At 43.2% G+C, this 21,304-nt stretch overlaps 1 protein-coding gene across 4 annotated transcripts in view; it reads right to left on the bottom strand.

Moving 5' to 3' along the window:
* Positions 1-1,127: 1,127 nt before the first annotated feature.
* poe (E3 ubiquitin-protein ligase-like protein poe) overlaps positions 1,128-21,304 on the bottom strand; it is a 298,383-nt gene continuing 278,206 nt past the window's right edge. For all 4 annotated transcript variants that reach the window (XM_084589458.1, XM_084589460.1, XM_084589459.1 and 1 more), the window contains 6 exons: positions 18,316-18,441; positions 14,909-15,103; positions 12,919-13,003; positions 9,093-9,326; positions 4,993-5,149; positions 1,128-1,251 (listed from right to left, as the gene is read on the bottom strand). In XM_084589458.1, coding sequence (XP_084445584.1) covers positions 1,187-1,251; positions 4,993-5,149; positions 9,093-9,326; positions 12,919-13,003; positions 14,909-15,103; positions 18,316-18,441 — 862 coding nt within the window. In that variant the 3' untranslated portion in view covers positions 1,128-1,186. The remainder of the gene's footprint in view (positions 1,252-4,992; positions 5,150-9,092; positions 9,327-12,918; positions 13,004-14,908; positions 15,104-18,315; positions 18,442-21,304) is intronic.

Genomic DNA, 21,304 nt, shown 5'->3' with positions numbered 1-21,304 from the left:
AGGCAATTGTGGCTCACAAGTGTGGTTTGGTTTAGTTTATGGTGAGTAACGTCTCAAAGCGACTCAGGCTATGAGGGACGCGGCTCAGAAGTGTCTGTGAACGCAAACGAAAAGGTAACACACACCCACAGAACGAGACAAATGACTATAATGAAGAGAAAGTCGCATTCCGAGCTACGGCTTTGTTCACAGCAGGTCTTACGGATATTTATATTAAATAAAAAAAATCACATAATGCAACCTAAAGGGGAACACACCCCTAGGGAATATGTTACTAGATTTCTGTAAACTGAAGAGAAAAAAGAAGCTACAAAGTAGATTTGTACTGTGTTGCAGCATTGAAATACAGCACTAATCCATTGCGCCACAGAAACGACGAAAATGTTGGGCTTTGTGTTCTTATTCGCGATATTTCTATTTACCACTAGGTGACATTGCTCAGAGGACCCTACCGTTAGAGAATGGAATTTTGCTGCAGGGCGACACATTTTAGCAAAGGTAGCACTTGTTTTCCTTAATTTTTGGAATGCACTTAAAATTCATCTTACTTTTCAACCTTTCAGAAAGGTTAAAAAACAACAAACGACATAAATGGTTTAGCCAAAGAAATGTACGTTACCAGGGCAGTTCATTCTGAGCAGTTACTAGGAAAAGTAGCAGCTGGGAGCAGTAGCTGCTTTGACCAGCAGCTACACGGAATAGGCCAATTAACTGTTTGAACTGGGACCGTTAAGGATCACATTTGCACCTTTTAACACATGCACACACAGTATATTAACATAGGATCTTCAGAGGGTGATCTGCATCTTTGATACAGCAATAATTTGAAATTCTTGGGTACGATATACATCTGTTCAACAGTATCTAGGCGAAATGGGTACTACAGAGGTAATTATCCATGCTGAGCCACTGATGCATTAGCTGCAGGGTGGTTACATGTTTCGTCCACTAGAATGCCCTATTTCAAGCTTCCACTAGAATGCCCTATACCAAGCTGAGAGATGCAGACACTGGATGAGGAAGCTTAATTGTTGGTTTGAGCTGGGTTCCACAAATATGCTTTCCTACCAGGCCATTGGTTCAAGTCTGCATCGCAGCAAGAGAGTAAAGGACACTTGAACACAAAGTACGAAGAATTTAAAGCAGGCATCTTTATTTAAATAGTCCTTCAATAATAAAACTTGGATCAGACCCTTAGCTGAAGTGACTCTAGCAGGAAGGCATCTGGGTTGGGAATTTCACACAGAAGACCTGAAAAAAAAAGCAAATGCATGGCCAATAAGAACACTTTTCTTCAAGAACTTGGCTACTGAGGAGCTGCACAATAAGCCCCTGAAATGATGTGGAGCATAGGGAGGAAGTGCGTGACCCACAAGCCACTTCATACCAATTACCTCTAAGTGCACTGTGCTAACTATTGGTGTGGGAAACTTGCCCATTCGCACTCCAATTAGACTTCTGGTTTGTGAAATACTATCCCCATTTTGTGGCAAACTAATATAACACCACCAAGCCCTTCAAATTAGCTCTCAATCTACATTGCACGACTTCAAACTGTGTTCTGAAAGGACTGATTAACACCAAACTAAATACCATTAAACAGAACATGAGGTGCGAAAGAGGTGCCTTTTATTACTACCTGGTAAAATATGGTCAAACAAAAGTGCCACATCACTTCAAGTTGATGCATATAAGGGGTACTGCGCACAAAGAGACAAGAAGCATCAACAAGCACAGACTCGCGACTAATCTTTATTTGAAAAAAATAATAATAAAAAAAAAGAAAGAGCACATTTTTGTAGTTTCACGCTATATATGCAGTCCAAAAACCTGCCTTCCTCCTGATACAGTTTGACTGATGGGTCACGTATACAATCTTAATATACAGAACACCTCAGCCAACTCACATGCCACCTGGTCACAGCCATTCCTCAAAACTTTTGCTTCTGCCAGCGAAGGCAGACGTGGCTTATGTGTAACACACGGGCATGCACCGCAGTGGAGAGGTAAATTCGACCCAGTTCTTGTTTTCAACAAGAGCTGTTGTTCTTTTAAGGGGGGACGCGGGCTTTGAAAGTCGAAAAATCGCGAAAAAGTCGGCTTTTCAAAAAGTACATATCTCGGCTGTATATGTTATAAACTACCTTTCCTATAATTATAAACGACTAATTCATCGTGGAACTGCTTTAAATTAAATATACAACTGGGCGCGGCAGCCCCAGAGTCGCGAGCGAGCGGCAAAAGTACCCAAACTTCGCGCGCACGCCATTTCTCTGCCGCTGAACCGAGCGCCGCCATCTTGGTCTTGTTTGCGGCGTCCGCGCCGTAGCAGAAGCATGGCTCGCTTGTGATTGGGGGCCTCACAGGGATTGTTGAGCTTCCCGCGTCTCGAATTCGGGCTGTGATTGGACAAAGCGCGCGCTCCGTGAGAACGCGGGGGATCGCGCAACTGCTATTGGCTGCTGCGCGCGCTGACGTGGTGGCCCCTCCCCGGCGCGTCGTCTGCTCCGGCTGCCTACTGAGCTGGCGTTCTTTCTGCACTCGCTGAATCGCTTCACGTTTCACCATTTTGAGATCGCCGGGATCATCGCTCGTTACGAATTCTGGTGGCAAGTTTTGAACGGTTATGTGCACTTTTTGGATTATAGCACGGTCGGCCATGTTGCGTGCTAAGAAGTTCAAAACACTGCATACGTCGTCGTTCTGTGAATGCCGTCCGAATCGCGAAGTTAGCGAAAAGCGTTGCCAACGGGCACATAGACGCTTCTCTTAGTGCTGCTTCTGCTACATCACTACTAGACCGACTGCGCTGCCACTTCCAACCGCATATCTTTCGCGTCAACGTAAGGAGCCGGCGTTTGAAGCGTGCCTGCTGTACCGACCATATCAACCTCGGTGATCTCGGTCGGCCTCCCGTATCGCGTCTGTCATCGCAAGCGATAACGCGTCGTCAGCGTCGTTCGCTGTTCGCATGAAAATGCACTTTCCGAGGGAATCGGGGAGGTGGAGGCACAACGTGCTGCAGTGAAAAACCAACTTTAGACTTGAAAATGCTGTTTTAAACTTCAAGGGCCATTTTCTCAGAATGAATTTTTTTCATGGTATGGTTGCTTATTCCCACAGTATTTCTGGAACCGCTAATCGGATTCCCACCTGGTTTTTTTTATTGTGTGCCTGAATAAATTTCCGAGGGCAAGACAAGCTCATTTTTTCAAAATTATTGAGTCTGGAATTTATAATAAACAATCAAAATTAGGCTAATGCAAGTCCAATTAGAGGCACTAACCTCAATGCACTGCTAAAATTTTTCGGCAGGGAAATTAAAGAAAAGGGCTCTGTCTTGCCCTGTGGTACCTATTCAGGAACCTTCATAATGAATTTCATAGTGCCAACACATTTTGCAAGTTCACCAGGAATGGAACAAGGAACCCATGTGAACCATTCTGATATACTTCTCTAACTTGAGTACCAATGTGCGCAGCTCCATGAAACTTCGCAGTTCTACCCTTATGGGTAAACTCATGGGTAGTATGGCGGACTGCGTGAAGAGTCATGTCACTCCATTCGTCAGGTGTCTGAATTGTGACCAAAGTTCCCCTCACCTATGAGAGGGTATACATCGGACGGACTAACATTTGAATGGCCGCCTAAAAGAAACCAGCTCTCGTTGAAAACAAGAACTAGATTGAATACTACACGTGATAAGCACTGCCGACCTTTGCTGGCAGAAACAGAAGTTTTGAAGAGAAGCCATAACCAGGTGGCAGGTGAACTGGCCGAGCCATTCTTTATAAAAAAGGGTGAAGTTTGTGCTCCCTTCTCGTCCCTGTCATTTTGTGAGCAGTTCCTCTTACATGCCTCATGCTCGGCCGACCAGCTTAACAACGCACTCTTAAACTTCAGTCTGAAAAGCTTGCTTGTCAATATGTGGTGTGGTCACGCTGAAAGTGAATTTAATATCTGCAACCACATTTATCCTGTTTTTATATTTGCTTTTCAAGTGTTTAAGTGGAAAAAGCATGCTTGCATGCATATGTCGTAGCAAACTGTGACAAAAGCTATATAGTAGTTTCATGAATGAGGAAAGGGAAACAGTTCTGCAGTCCCCAACAAGAATGCCTCAAGGCTTACAGTGGCAAACTTTGCCTTCACCGCTGTGTTTTCCTAAAGCTCCATCAACTCATTTTCAGCTTCAGCACTGTTATGTGCAAAACAAGCTATGCCAGCTTCAAAAGGGGCCCCAAGCCACATGTCTGGCGCAGATTCTCGAATATACTTGATGTGGCGCATTAAGTGGGCAAGAGTTTTTTTGCGACCAAAAATGGATTAAAAAAAAATCGCATTTTCTATCTTTTCATTTTTGCAATTCTGAGGTATTTCCAAAGCTATCATAGAAAAATACACCTTAATTTGTATGGTATAGACAGTGTTCAAAAGTTGCGAATCTGCGCACTTGGCCTTTTAAATTGAGGTCTAATCACACCAAGCTTTTATTTCCACAGTTTGAGAAATATGCCCTCTGTGAATGCAGTTCTTGTCTGGTTCGAAAGATTTCAGTTTATGATCACGAGCAAGCCCTTGAAACAGAAAACGAAGGAGCAGCATGAAATGCACTACTACTGGACACTGAAAGCATGAGATTAAAATGGAAATTTCTGATTGACTGCTGGCATTGACTGCCATAGCCTCCTCTACTGCTTTTTAGCATACAGGTGGCTATGTGACCACTTGCGGCCTGATGCCATTTAGAGACAGTCGCATAGTTAAGCATTGTTCAGTCATCATGATCATGAAGTGAGATGTAGAACAGTTAGATTTGCAAGCCATAACTGGTCTAAAATGCAAAGAAAGGTAGATAAGAGGTCCGTCGGAGCCACGGCATCGCCACATCACATTATATGCAATCAGCGATGAAACTGGTGCTGCGAGATGGCCCAATAATATATGAATTAAGTGAAGCAAACTGAGCTGAGGAATGTTTTATGAGCTTACCCATGACATCACAATATTCCATGAATGACTGGCATGTCAGCACTTGTTCTTCAAAGTTCCGTAGTAACTTGTCCCCAAGTTCTAGATGCAGTTGATCATTGTAGCGGATATAATGTGCCAAATGCCCAGGCCAGTCATCATCAGGCTTTGCCACCTTCTGCAAGAGGAAACAAAGAAACAAGAGTAAGGCACACTGTACCATAAAGTGTACAGGAGTGCATTTGGCAGTGTTTCCTTTCAACACGATAAACAGAAACTAAATAAAATACATTATGCTAAATTCAAGTGTAACTAAGGTTCTGTAATAACTGAAAATCTGCAATTATCTAAATGTAAATATCAATCCCAAAGTAAACATTTCCAACATATAAAGAGTGCGTGAAGGAAAAAAAACGCCGTGTGTGCCAGATTACTAGTATGCAAACAATGCAGCCGATTCCTCCCCCACAAAGGACACCAGCTTATCCGTTAGAATTCTGAAATGAGGTTCACCACATTCATGGATGGAACTGCAGCACAGTCGAAGTTAATGAGTTGGAGATGGCGTTTGCTGCACATCTTTTTTTCCTACAGTCGCTCTCCATGTTTAAACCTATGCACTTGGCAGCAGTGCAGGTATTTAAGAGATGTCAGTCCAGAATAATTACCATGCCAAAATACGTCAAGGGAATATTGAAACCATGCGTAAAATTGATGTCAGTCTGTTACTGGAACAGGACATTGCTAAAAAGAACGCTCACTGGTTTGGCAGTTTGGCAAAGCAGGACGGCTATGAAGTCGAGAAAAATGAGATCACTCTGGCAACCCTTGCTGTTCACGTATGAATTTACGCAACCATTTGGTCGAAAAGCAGCAGTCACGTAATGGTCGCATGTTGCTCGATTTCCCACCCTTGCGACCATGTTCACAGGCTGGCCTTTCCCTTTCGGACACCGGTGCATCCCTCAGCTATGCAATCCAGGACACACTGAATGCTGTCCTGTTTATACAGTTTTAGTGCTTATGCTAGGTTCAGGTTTATAAAGAAGCAGGAGGTGACAATGAGGTTCTCAGAACAACATGGTAACCTCTCTAACCAACTGCTTGCTGATCGCATTGTATCCTGTTTTCTAGGGCATGAGACTATTCAAAATTTCAAACAGTTTGGTATTCAATTTTTCATCACACTTTCACTATTCTAATTATTTGTAGATCTGAATAATAAAAATATGGTTTGTGAATCTGCTAAGCGTTCAAAAGTTATCAGGGGTGTGTGATTATTCTCAATTTCGAATACAAATTGAGTATGTTCATTATTTGGTTCGTGTTCATATTTGAAAAATTCATATTTGGAAATTTTTTCGAATCTTTGAACTTTCCAAGTACACCAAAACTTTATTGCAGTTTCAATGTACTGTGCGCTTTACCGCAATGCCTCATGGCATAGACTGTGCAGTAAAGCGTCCTCAATGCATGAAGGGGCCATTCTGGGAATGGTTGGTTGGTTTGTGGGGTTTAACATCCCAAAGCAACTTAGGCTATGAGAGACGCCGTAGTGGAGGACTCTGGAAATTTCGACCACCTGGGGTTCTTTAACGTGCACTGACATCGTACAGCACACGGGCGCCTTGCTTTTCACCTCCATTGAAAAGCTGCCGCCGAGGCCGGGAAAAAGGACTTTCCCTTTAAGAAGAGGTCCTTTCCGACATAACACGCAAAGCGAAGCTCTTAACAAAACCCGAGAAATAACTTCGTTCTCACTTGGGCTTCATGCCAAATGCAGACAACGATCGTGCAGGTATTCATAAGGTAAATCTACAGCAATGCGAATGGTTTTCGACAGTTTTTTTTTCAGGCCTATTTGATAATTCCAAGCTTTCGGACATTTTACCTCGTCCCTTGAAGGCCGAATTAATGGCTTACTGTATTTAGCAGCAATATGACAGCTCCACCTGGTTTCACGCATATATCGAACTCGAAGGGGACTGCAGAATAGTTCGATATATCGATAAATCAGTATACAGAAGTCGGCTTGGGACGGCACTTACGATGTGAAAAAAACGATACCGTGTTTCTTGCGTAATCAACTCACTCGCATAATGAACCCACCCTGCACTTTAGCAACAGAGAATTTGGAAAAAAAAAAAGTGTTACGGCCAGCTTGCTCACATGCAAGCGATTAAGCGATCTCAGCGGATGAGCGGCAGCGACAGAGCAAAACTTTTCCAACTTGTTAGAACTGCGTCCCTCTCGCCGCTCGAGCCACCGCGGCAGCTCAAAACAAGGTTTCTGTGTCGCCGCAGCAGAAATCGCGAGCGTTTTTGCTTGCATGTCAACGGCGCGCGTCAGTGGGTCGTCTCACCCACAGCTCATTGGCAGCGTGCCAAGATGCTGCGCAGTGATAACGAATGTCGCGCGTTTATCTTTTGATAGCTCCTGGAGTGGCAGGGAGCGAACTTGGCAGACTGCCCCTGATGGCTTGATTGCACAAGCCTGGTTCGATTTATCACGCCACGCTTTGGGTGGGCATAGTCTACTGCCATAAAATCATTAGAAAGTGTGATACAGTAGCTGCAAATGCTGTTTGAAGCGAAAAATGCTAAAAGCCGGTGTCATGATCGCAGCTGACCGCAAAAAAAGAAGAAAAAAAAAACAACACCAAACGAACAACACAAAAAAAAATGCCGCTTCGTAACGCCATATCTTATGCTACACCGCGCGTACAGCACATCGATAAAAATAGATGACTCTCGCAAAAAAAAGAAAATAGATCTGCCGCTTCTTAACTTCCGCAGGCGCCATAGCCACGTCAGCCGCCGCGCGCTGAGGGTTCGCAACACACGCTGGAGAAAGCGTCCGACGTTCTGTCTGAAAACGAGCTGAGTTGGCTTGGCGCATGCGTAGCGCGTGCTACTGCGAACGAAGGCCGGGAAAGAGGAAGGAGGGAGACAGCTCAGCAAAAGAATGGGCACACCCTTGCGCTTCGCTCTGTCGCATTTTTCCTCTCTCTCCTCTGTCGTAGGGAATGGGCGCGGCGCTGCCCTAGCCGAACTGTCCCCTCTCATTACTTCCGCGCGTGGCTTGAAAACGTCACGCTGCAAACGGCCGAGGGTGATGCGATCGTCTTTGGGAAAGGCACACTTTCCAGTGCGTGGTGCGGAGCTCGATATATCGAACGACCGATGAAATTGATTTCGATATATGACGCGGCTTTCTGATACTTTTACATGGAATTTTCAAGGGGATATTCTGCGAGCTCGATATAACTAAAATTCGATATATCCGGGTTCGACTGTATGGGATTTTTCAGTAGAAATTTTCTGTGCAATAAACGATATGTGAAACTGCTTGGTGGTCTGGCAATACCATGGCCGCAGCTTCGGATTGCCATTTTTGCTTGGCGTGCTGTCTTGACAAGGTGATACTGTCTCGAATATCTTGATAAGAATTTTCAGAGTCAGATTTGAGCCGCAGCACTGTTTGTACCGATTACCTTTCACTTATTGTAGGCCCTTTCTCATCTTCAATGAACGCCAGCATGCTTTCTGCTGAGTCTTCTGTTCCACTTGAACTTTTGTGTTGATGGCAGGTATCGATACAGTGTGTGCATAAAATAACTCTGTCCCGTTGTCGCTTTAATGCGCGCATTTAAACCTTGGCTAAATCTTCACGAATTATCATCACTGTTTATTCTCAAGTGAACCAACATTCTGATAAGGTAGTGAGTAGTTATTTTATGCTGCGTGCACTGCAGTACAATTGTTTGTGAGCCTCGATCAGCTGCACAAACAGAAATTACTGCGGCAGGAAAAAAAAGAAACCGATGTACTATTTTCAAGTGGGATGACGTAGGTTAGTTTGATGCAATATTATTTTCTTGTGTAACAGATATGCTCCATGCATGCTAACAAGAGAACTTCTGATTAGAATTGCAGTAAAACACTTTGCGGGGCATATCAGTGCATAGATAGCTTTTAAAACTTCATGCGCTTGCGTAGTCTCTCCTCTACCTGTGTGTCGTTGCTGCGCTTTAATTCTTAGACGCTGATTAGAACTGCTGGTAAGACGCATGGTTCCTTCAAGTTTGTCCTAGAGGGAGCAAAGAGAATAATGGAGCCTGCCTTGAACACGGTGTTGTAGAGGCCATCCACCATGGCAAGGTAGCAGAGGTAGGGCCTGTAGACTGCAAACTCTCGGGGCACTGTGTCGGCCAGTGTTGAGCAGCCTTGGGGGCTCAGATGACGTGCATGTGCCAGTATCAGCATGCGCCGCACCAGCATGACACGGCCACACTGCCAGCGACTGGGGGACCACACTGCCAGTGCCATGGTAGCCCAGTAGCAGGGACCTTCAACCTGCGCCATTCAAATATAAGTGTCATCACTCACCTGAAAGCTAAAGCTTCAAACTAGGCACAAAAACAAACAAGCAAACAAAAAAAGAACCAAAGAGAAGCAGACTGGGTGGCTTTTGCTGAAACGAAAAAAAAAAAAAAAAAAAAAAACAACCCAGAGAAACTTTTTTTTTTTTTTCATCTTTATTACTTCCAATTGATTTCTTGGCAGCAAAATGCACACTTGATGATCGAAAAATTAAAATTCCAAATAGATTTTTTTTTTTTTTTGTTACCATTTACTCTCATGTCATTGACTTGTGACACCAATGAGAAGAAGGATTCCAAGATGGCTTTTGGAACTGATTTAGGGGTGGAAACAGACTCTAGCATTTAGGAGCAACTTTGGAGCAGTAGAAGCAGAGTTATGGAGCATTCTAATTGCGTTTTGGAGCACAATTTTAGAGTCAAATGCATTTGATAATTTCAGTTTTCTATTCCTGACATACAAAATAAAAATCCCCCATCTGATTCTAATACTTTTCCAACTACGCAACCATCACTGACAAGACAAACGGGCCCAAACATGTAAAGGTGTTTAGAACAACACAGGTTGACCTAAGCAACAATTCTGAACAGACTTCCAGCAAACAAAACACTTGCCTATGCATTTCATAACCGAACACCAAGTTTGACCTAATGCTTTTGCCTATTTTGACTTGATAGATTCAAACGTGGAATTTACCACTTTGATCCACTTAATCAGCGCCACTAAACTGGAGTTCACATCAATGGGCACAACATTTTCGCGATCTTGTGCATATCTTTTCTAACCTATGCCTGCCCTGATAAATTCCCAAGCACAGGTCAGTAGTGTCTTCAGAGAGGATAAAGGGCACTGAAGGGCAGGCTTTCATCCTTTCAGCTTCTTTACTTCACTGCCTCTCGTCATGTTTTTGCTTGAGCACCTTTTAACATCTAAGCGATACGCTCTGTATGGCTTTCAAACACCCTTGAGAAGGTTTCTAGTGATTGGTACTTTCAGCACAATACCCCATAACGCTTCAAGTATGCTTTTGTCTGATGTAGGCCTGATAAGCTTGTCATTGATAAACAGGCGCGGTGGAGTACCTGCTTGTTTTATACAGCAAAGCATTAGAACCTGTGTAGCTTTTGCAGCCGAACAAGTTTCTTAGCAATTTGTGGTATGCGCTACTTGATTCACTAGCGGCTGTTGCTTCTTTCTCCACTGGTGATCCAAAAGGCTCCAAGGATGTGTTATGTCAGATGCACTGTGCATTTTTTCACAATTACATTGAATTGCTTGTGGGTTATACAGTCGAACCCGGATATATCGAACTCGAAGGGGATCGCGAAATAGTTCGATATATCGATAATTCTATATACAAAAATCTGCTTGTGACGGCACTTACGATGCCAAAAAACGATACCGCATGTGTCGCGTAACCAACCCACTCACATAATGAACCTACTCTTCACTTTTGCACCCGAGAATTTGAAAAAATGCGTTAAGACCAGCTCGCTCGCATCTAAGCGATTGAGCGATCTCAGCGACGAGCGGCAGCGACAGAGCGAAAAATTTCAAACTTGTTGGAGCTGTGTCCCTCTTGCCACTCGAGCCACCGCGACAGCTCAATACAAGGTTTCTGTGTCGCTGCGGCAGAAATCGCGAGCATTTTCGCTTGCATGTGGATGGCGCGCGTCACTCCGCTTCGGTCGTCACATTCACAGCTCATTTCTTGGCAGCGTGCCAAGATGCTGCGCAGCGATAACGTCAGGGCGCGTTTATCTTTTTATAGCTCCTCCGGTGAACTTGGCAGAGTACCCGTGATGGCTTGATTGCACAAGTCTGGTTCGATTTATCACGCCGCGCTTGGGGCGGGCGTCAGCAGCAGACCGCATGTTTCCGTTGATTCATACATGCAAAGATAAACGGCTCCCACAAAAAAAAAAAAAAAAAAGAGAGCCTGCCGCTTCTTAACGTCTGCAGCCGCCATATCTTACGCTACGTCGCGCGTACAGCACAACGATAAGAAAGGATGACTCTCGAAAAAAAAATAAAAAAAAAACAAACAAAAAAAAAAAATAAAGAGAGCTGCCGCTTCTTAATGTCCGCAAGCGCCATAGCCACGTCAGCTGCCGCGCGCAGAGGGTTCGCAACATACGCTGGAGAAAGCGTCCGACCTCTGTCTGAAAACGGGCTGAGCTGGCTTGGCGCATGCGTAGCGCGTGCTGAAGGAGAGAGATAGCTCGGCAAAAGAATGGGCACACCCAAGCACATGGCTTGCAAATGTCATGTGTTGGCGCGCGGGAAACGATAACTGCAGATGCGCGCGCCTTTGGGGAATGGGCGCAGCGCTGTCCAGAACTGTCCCCTCTCATTCCTTCCGCGCGTGGCTTGAAAACGTCATGTGGCAAACGGCCAAGGGTGATGCGATCATCTTTGGGGAAGGCACACTTTCCAGTGCGTGGTGCGGAGTTCGATATATCGAACGACCGGTGAAATTGAGTTCGATATATGACGCGCTTTCCTATACTTTTACAAGGGATTTTCAAGGGGATATTCCGTGAGTTCGATATAACCAAAATTCGATATATCCGGGTTCGATATAACCGGGTTCGATATAACCAGGTTCGACCGTATCAAATTTACTTACGAACAAATAATTATTAGGCTCTACGCTCCCTTAGCTTTCGAAGCTTTTGTTTTATTACGCTCAGTGCAAGATGCGTTATACCTCTGCCGCCGGTGCGCTGCCATTGTTCCCATGTTGAGATAAATTTGATAGTACTAAAACACCAAGGTAGCAGGTATGGTGCAGTTTTGGAGCAATTATGCGTTCTGGAGCAGAATGGAGCAAACGAAACCGCACTTCCACCCCTGGCACTGATTTTAGAAGACATTTCACAGCAAACAAACACCTGACATGATCACATTTCACTGTGAGCGCTGATGACATTTTTTTTTTCTGCCCTTTCAGCATAAAAATGCAACAATCAATCAGTAGAGGCAAATTCCAATTTGTCCTCAGTGCCTACTGTATTCTGTATAGTGTCTACTCTATGCCAGATGCCAGCCTACATAACCTCTCAAACACTGCAATCAACATTTGTGTGAAAAGTTTCATTCAAAGCACGCACCCTGGTTAACCTACTCTTGATCAATTCTTGAGATTTTGTTCTGCTCACTGAGCTAAAACATGACATCCTTCACCGACAGCTTTCCATCTTTTAAGATGCCCCCTTTCCACTTCTACTCCATATTTGTTCATGCCATGCCCTTACAGACTTAAAAATCCATGAATGCATTACCATGTTCCAACTAGTATACTTAATTTTGCCAAAATGATGTGAATCCAATGCATCACCAGAGAAGAAACAGAAGACAAGAATTGTACTTGAATGCTTTCAAAGCTAGAAAGCAGACCAACTAAGCTTGACAGGTTTTGACGCAATAGTTAGTATATGTAATACATACCCTTTGCAGCAAACAGTTCTACACCATTCAAAGAAAAAGACTGCTGTTTCTAAATATCTTAAGCATCAGCTACAACAGCAGATTTTGTGATCACAAAATAATATGGCTGGCTCACCTCATAACAGTTTTCAATCTGACGCTCTGGTGACATCTCCAGGAAGTTCGAGAGGTTCTTCTCCTCCCTTGCTACACACCTTGTGCTAAGAAAGAAATAGAGGCAGGTGCATCAATAATGTGAGCTCTACATGTAGTTCTGAATGACTACGCTCCTCTCTCGTCATGAATCAATGCAACATGCATAAGCCCAGTCATGTGATGTTGACATCACACAAGAGAATGCTAGCCTAAAAAATCTTAGAGCTAGTGCTTTAGACTTTTGAAGCAGCTCACCAGAAAGCATCAGCCATGACAAATGTAAAGTGCACCGGACATTCTTAACAAAAGTCTGGAGTGGTGAAAAAAGATGCTGATATTAAATAGGAAATCATTAAACTTTCATTATTAGTGGCCAGCCAAATACACTTAAAAATCCTGCCAGAGCTGGCTCTGAAGGCAAGTAGGTGTGAAGCCCATACTATATTTCCAATAAGGACGTTAAAATGCACACAGAAAGAAACTGCAGCTGGATTTGAACAGTCACCACCATGATGCAGGTCTGAAGTCTTAGACCACCTTGAGTACTGACATAACAGCACGTGAAATTGCAACCATGAAAGTAGCGCATGTCAAAAGTGTACAGCCCAGGCAGTCTGCTTCTGAGCCATATAGTGGTGCTAATTTAGTGCTTTAGCATTAGTGAAGGTCCTTCCCATTGGAGAGGGTAGGGCAAAAAAGTTAAAGGGTTCAACGCTGCTGAACCAAATATTGAGCGAAAGCATTAGCTGTGGGTGACTGAGCGTTCTTCTCTTTTTCTTCTTCCTCAGCCCACATATAAAGCCCCGCTTTAATCAACCAGTATGAACGTGCCTTAGTGGCCTATAGGGGTAATGTGAATGCCAGGGCCCTAGCAGGCTGATTCTGACATAACCGTCCCACGTGAAACGGGAGACCCAAGTTGGCAGCTCCTGCCAGCCCACATATAAAGCCCCGCTTTAACAAAGCCGTATGAACGTGCTTGACGTCACGTATCATGTAAGCATCATCTGCGCCTCTTGCGCGCCAAGCCGACCGCTTTTGTGTGACATGGGGTGTGACGTCACGCGCTGCGCCGTAGTTGCGACCGTGCTACGCCAACCGCTTGAGTTGGTAGCCCAGCTCTCACCCTAGTGTCAAGTGGGGTGTGACGACACAGCGTCGCGTGGGTGCACCCGCGCCACGCTGAAGGATCAAAACCTAGAGTAGTATTATTTTCGCAATAAAATCGTCTTACCATCAAGAGATTCGGAACATCTGGCAATGCATTACAAGCTGCACGAAATGGTTCAGAAGCAGACCCTCTGGGCTCTACACTTTTAACATGTGCCTCTGATAATGGGTGGCCCCAGTAGTCATTCAGTTCAGCAATCTGACAGCCAGTGCATGTTGCAAGGTCTTTAACAATAACACAGTCCTGACAGTTCAGCTATGAAATGCTCAAATTAATCGGAAATAGCTGCTTCATTCGATAATGCTGCAATGCAGGAAAGCCACCTTAGCTGGCATTTGGCCTGCCGCTGCTGCTCGCCAACGGTGCCATACGAGAATGACTACTTCACCATAGTTTAAAGCTAAAATTTTGGAAATGTCCCTTGCTGCACTCTCTGCAATCATCGCCGAAGGTGTTATCCCTTTGGAGATGACACCTTTGGGGCAAAGGGGAGTGGCACCACTTGATGCACTATGATTTGTGACATCGCCTGCATACAGCAGTGAACTAGCATTTGCGCTGTTTGCATCTCTACGCTTAAATTGCGTCACGTGATGGTACAGGAAATTCCTCTTAGCAGCATAAATACCTGTGGCTGAATCTCGCATTACAAAGGATGGCAACTGGCATCAGTCTTTTCTGGACAATATTTTATACTGCGAATTTCAACTGTCCAGTTTGGAATAAAGAGGTCTGAATGTATATCTCAAACAAGACAACTCAGGAATTCAGAATAAACAAAATGAAGTGGTTTACATACGTGTTTATAACATAGAGGACCATTTGAAGAAGGTAGGGGATTAGGTGCATGTTGCTTTGAGGCCCACCACCACCACTGTCCTCACTGAAGGAACGTTCAAAGGCAAAGCGGCTTATCAGAAGCTTCAGGTCGTGCAGGGTTGACACATAGCCCACGTCCAGGTGCCCCGTGCAGTCCTGGATGTAAGTGTTGTGCCTGCCCACAACACACAAGGCACCCATCAGAGACATGTCAGCCAGTGACCACTAGTAAAAAAAACTTGGCTGGATTATTACCATTCATGAAACCTAACTATACTCCATCTCACACTTGGCTTACAGAGTTGTGGAAGCCATATATATCTGCTTGCTGTCTGCATCACTTGCAGACCATGACAGGAAGAAGGTGAAACAATCGTGTTTTAAACAATGAGGAAACACTGAAATGAGGCCGATGCGATTTCCTATAAGGCGGTTACGAAAGAGCTGATGCATAATTTATGAGCTTATTTGTCAGACATTGTAGTATTTACTCGCACAGTGAACCCATCCCTCACTTTTGCCGCTGAGAGCTAAAAGGAAGTGTTAGTCATTAGTGCATCCCTCCGTTTGGTGCCGTCGCCCTTGCAGTGCGCCAAGATGCTGTGCAGCAATAACATCACAGCGTGTTTGTCTTTGACGTTAGCTCTAGTGAAGTTAGCATAGTGCCAGCGCCCTCGACAAGAGCACCGGCGGTGGCTTGCTTGGCTAGTCTGGTTCGGTACTTTTGCCTTATTATGTGGAGACTGAGGCAGGTGCCGTCCACTGCCATAAAATCATCAGAACGAGTGATTGCAGCAAATGTCTTTAAAAGTGAACAATGCTAAAAGCTAGCGTCATGTCCGCAGCTGACCGCGTGAACTTTAGTTGACTATTAATAGATGGAAGAATGTAAAAGATTATTTTGTATATTGAGGAGGGACCAGAGCTGTTTCCTCCTCCTCCATGGAAGAATAAAAGATTCTCGCAGAAATGTTTTTTTTTTCCTTTGCTGTTACGAACCCTCCCTCAAACTTGGTGTCAATTTAGCTTTAAAAAAAAGTTCCTAATGCAAGTAAATGGAGTATAATCAAGCAATTTTTTTCATTCTTGCTGTATTTAAAAAGGAAGAAAATCCACTATTTGGACCAAACTGTTTTCTTTAAGCATAGGTGCATCAGTTTCTTTGCGTTTTCTTCGCAGATTGTGATGATGAAATCAAGGATGCTACAGGCAGCACAGTCTGCTTTCACAGAACACTGTTTCTGCATGTTTCACAGCTTCAGGAACACTGCAAGGAAGTTACCGAGATGGAGTATGCACCAAGCAGCACATCATGCTCAGCAGATTGAGCATTCTGCTGTTAAAAGGCAACATACTGAAATGCACATGCACCAAGAAAAACTACAAGTGGTATAAAAATTGAAGCCATCCCTATGCCTCACTGCTGCTCCTTGGCTTAAGCATGTACTAAATATCATTGCTCTCATTATTTCTTATGCATGATGAAGATCTATTAAAGGTAAGCCAACTACCAAATGTTCCAAGACCTTGATGCTAAGGAAAAAAGGTAACAAATCGGGGCTCTAATATAATCCGCATGCCTCCATCTGTTACTGTACATTACCACTGCAAACGAAACTGAACCCCCAAGATAACTTTTTGCACTAAGCACATTAAAAGAAATTGAAGACTATTTCATACATTGCCCATCTGTTTCCACAGAGTTTTGAGCTGCTAGATCACTGCACTTCTAACTCTTCTGGGCACTTTCCAGGAAAACAGGAGAGCATGCTGCCGGCTTTGTTGGTATTACGAATTGCAGTCATTGCAAAAACTAAGAGGGCCAGAAGAAAGAAAAGACCGACATGAATGCAGTCAGTCTCTTTTTTGTGCCAACTAGTTTACCTTCATAACTGTCAGGAGAAATGCTTTTTCAATAAGGCTATCTTTTCAACACCTTGGAGTAACTACTGACATTTCTAGGTTAGATATGTTGTAATAGTAGCCACCTGCTTGGTCTAACTTTATTATGTTGGCATAGCTAAGGACATCGACTGCCTGGTGAGTGAATACGCTCAAGTGAGCATTACAAATCACATGTAAGCCACATGTCATCTATGTACAATCTATGTGACATGCAGGTATTGCGTGAGTACTGAGAGAGTTGGCAAGTATTTTTGTTACTACAGTCAAACCCCAGTATTATAAATTCATATTAGGCACAAATACTCGTTCGTTCAGAACAATATTTGTCTTCAAGTATGCCCGAAAAATCCTGCAAACAAGTCTGCTAATAAACTCAAGCAAATGGTGCTCCAATATCAACATTAAACGCTTGGTACAGTCACGACATCTCGCCTTTCTTCTGCGTTGGACAGCAAAAACTGAATGCATAAGTAAGGATGCTGCCCTTCTCACCCACATAAAAGATTTATTTAAAAATGGCACTATCTTGGCCATGTCTGTGGCAAAAGCACCACGCTGCTTAGAGCTTGTTCTCTTTCTGATTCGTTGTCATCAGTACTACTTGCATCTGCAGGAGTCAGCTGATCGACGATTTCTTTGTCAGTCAATGTCGGCACCATGACACCACAATGAAGTTGTCATCAGCAGTGACAAGGCTCGCTTCAAATAGTTCGTCAGGGCACTTTTGGTGTTGATGTATTTAATTTTTTGCTTCACATTTCAAGATCATCAACACAGCACTAAATGTGACATCAAAGTATGCAGCAATGTCCTTTCTCTGTGCCCACTCTTGACCGTCCTAAATGCTTCAATTTTCATCTCAAGCAAGGCTGCTTTATGCTTCTGACGAATTCAGTGAACCCAGAGTGCAGCATGCACAGGTTAGTAGAAGCAATGACATGGGCACGCGCTATGATGAAGAAATGGTTCGATCATGTGCCAATTATATGTGTCAGCTGTTGAGGCTAGTTTTCATTGCTTCCACTAGATGGCGTGGCAAGCAAACTCGGGAGCGATTTGAACACAGTTCTGCAGTAAGCGATACAGATAAAAATATTGTGTTCCTTGAAGATTTTTACAGCCCTTTATGCATTTTTAGCCATGTGAATGCGAGAAACGGCTTTGTTTTAATTGATCAAGCTTCAAATTTAAAAATTTTTGTTTCATTATACAGACAGAACTCCCGTAGAAACAAAGCATGGACCAACCACTCTTTGCTTCTACTTCATTTTATCCGATAATTCACTATATAAGTGTTTGTTATTATATAATGAAGGTCAACTGTACTGCACTTTATTAAAGAAAAGGAAGTAAAGGACTCAGGAGTGGGGATGAATATTGCCCAATACTGTTTTAAACAACCCATTTTAATAAGTACGACTGCAGAAGAAATCAACCAAAGCACCACTTTTAAACAATGTACTTCTAAAAAAGGCATCTCACCTGGCAAGGCAACTTGCAAATTGTGATTCTGCCACTTGCGGACCCCAAAGTGGAAGCAGACCATTGCACTTGGTGTTTGCATTTTGTAATGCTGCACTTTCCCATTCGTCACGACCTCTTGCGTGCCTGGAATCAAAATCAATCATCTGCACCGTACAATAAACCTAGGGCACTATTATTACTCAGTTTAAAAGTCAAACAGGACATAAAACACTAACGATTGTGTTAATGCTAACTTTCAAATGTCCCTCCACCTGAAAAAACATGTTACGAGGTTATAGAGGAAATGAAAAAATATGTCTCATATTGTATATATTGAATACACTCCAATATCCAAGAAATGAGGATTTATAATTTTAACTTGAAATTGAAAACTGCATAAAACAAAATGAAGTGCTGTCTTGTAGCAAAACTCTGCCTTATTGGTGTAGCGATGTGTGCTCGTCATGCTTTCATATATTTTATGTGCTCTCCAGTGCACCCTTTTAATAAAACACTACACTTTTGCCAATGCATAATTGCCGCTGTTCTCACCGATCCTGGTTTCAAACACCAGACTACATAAACAGAAGTGCGTGCACTGATTGGAAAAGTATTGGTAAAATTTTTCTACAGTGTTCCTAAAAAAAAAAGTCGAGGAATTGACTATTTTAAGCAGAAAGCTTCCCACTGTGCCAAAGAAAAAAAAATTGCAAAAAAAACCAATGGCCCAGGAGGTTGAATTAATCCGGAGCCATCCACTACTACGCCTCTTCTTCTTTCACTCCATGAAGCATTTCTGCCTTCATGTTTGCTTCAAGTGCTGGCAAAAGGAGAATGGTGCACCAGCGTACCATACTTTTGCATGTTGGGCACTACGGAACTACTAGACAAACCACTGAGCATTTTTACAAGTGCAGGTGCACAGTTTGACATGGGCTGTTTTGGAGAGAAAAAGTAAATGCAATTGTTCAGCTTTTTGTACTTTCCATCAGTCAACTGCCTTACTATACTTTTTGAAACCATTTTCAACTATAATGTAAATTGTCTTAGTCACTGCAGTGACCGGAGTGCAGAAGCATACGAGGTGCGACACAAAAGAAACGAGACTAAGTGTGTAGCTTCAAAGCAGTGAAATTGTAATGATTGAGTGGGTTCCCAGTGGTCAAAATGTTAATCAACACTACTACATTGAAGTACTAAAAAGACTTTGTGAAAAATATTCAGAAAAAAAAAAGGTCACAGTTGTGGAGTGATTGATGGCGGTTGCACCACAGGACAATGCACCCACTCACACAGCCCTATCCGTCAAGCAGTTTCTGATGACCAGCAAAAACATTTCTGTGATGGAGTATCCTCTTTATTCACCTGATTTGGCTCCATGCGACTTTTATTTCCTAAAGTTAAATCTTGCTTAAAGGGAGCCCATTTTACCTCCATGTAAAGCGGTTCAGACAAAAACGGAGAATCTCCTGAAGGGCCTTCCAAAATCTTCGTTCCAGAACTGTTACCAGCAGTGGCAGCATCGAATGCAGAAGTGTGTGAATGCTGAAGGAGACTACCTTGAAGGTGATACACAATGTCACAAAGAACTGATTCTGTAAGTGCAATAATTTATTGGAACTGTATCGTTGTTTTTGTGTCACACTTCGTACATACCACATTTCAAGTCTTTTTATGACGTTAATGGTACCAATGCTTAACTCTTTCTTTTACAAATGGTTGAAAGTGATGTCAGTCAGTTTTTAGAGCAATTGTGAGGGCAATTTTACTCTTTCTGTGAATGTCATACATTTGTACAACTTATGTCGTATAAAAGGTTAAACTTTACTAAAGGGGCTGCTTCTTCCTCCTTTTCAATTGGTGAAAATGAAACCAAGACATGGAGTCTGCCCAAACATCTTTGCTGCAACATTAGTACTGCTAAGTAATACTGGTGGCCCAACAGTAACGTGTCTTCCCTTTACGTAGGAGGTATGCCCAATTCTGGTATACCAAATTCTTTTTTTGTGATGGTGCGCGGAACAATTATCTCCGTTCTTGATTGATATTTTCAACTTATCACTTGCCACAGGTGAAATACCACACGACTGGAAGAAAGCACCTGTGCGTCCCGTTTCCACCTTCATTTTGGAAATTCTTAGAAAGCCGCAACCTGCTATCCCAGTATCAGCATGGTTTCAGGGAGCACATGTCCACTATTACCCAACTTGCTTTTACTGTTCATGAATTCACACAAGTTGTCGACAACAATGGCCAGCTAGATGTGCAACTGTTTCTAGACTTCTTAAAGTGCTACATGGAAAGTTATTGTATAAACTGGATTGTGCTGGCCTTCCCTCCTGTACCTTGCAGTGGATTTCAGCCTACCTGAGAGATGGGCAGCAGTTTGTTGAAATTATGAATTACTCCATCAAAAATGCCGTCTGAGACTTCTGGTGTGCCCCAAGCCAGTGTCTTGGGGCCGCTATTGTTTTTGATCTATATGAATAGATCAATGATTGGCCTGATGTCATTCATGAGGACGTTTCTATCAGATTGTTCGCGGATGACTGTGTGGTTCTTAAAAACATAACAGCACCTAATGATCATACAGTATTGTAAGCAACCATTACAGGCTATTCGCAAGTGGCGTATATGATGGGGAATGCAACTTAATAGAGCGAAAACAGTTATGCTGCGAGCTATAAGTTGGAGCGTGAATTATTTGTGTTCATTGCGCTTTGCTCGTTACGAATGTTTTACTTGTACACGATTTGTTTGTAAAGCCATATGCCTGATTTATGTATATATATATTTTTCTTGAATGCTTCTCCTGCTTAGACCATGTATATGTATGGTCTACAGTATTCTCAATTAAAATAAACAATCGAGCCTCAATGCAATGAAATTCGCGATGCAATGCATTCTTTTATCTCCCACTCTCTGCCCTATTGAAAATCATGTACTATTCGTTTCGCAATTTAACGAAGTAATTTTATGACGCACTTTCGATTTGACGAAGTCCTCA

This window comes from Amblyomma maculatum, chromosome 1, assembly GCF_055883805.1.
Source record: "Amblyomma maculatum isolate TAMU_Amacu chromosome 1, ASM5588380v1, whole genome shotgun sequence".
Taxonomy (NCBI): domain Eukaryota; kingdom Metazoa; phylum Arthropoda; class Arachnida; order Ixodida; family Ixodidae; genus Amblyomma; species Amblyomma maculatum.
Note: the sequence above shows the minus strand (reverse complement) of the source record. Positions and strands in the feature narration are given on the sequence as shown.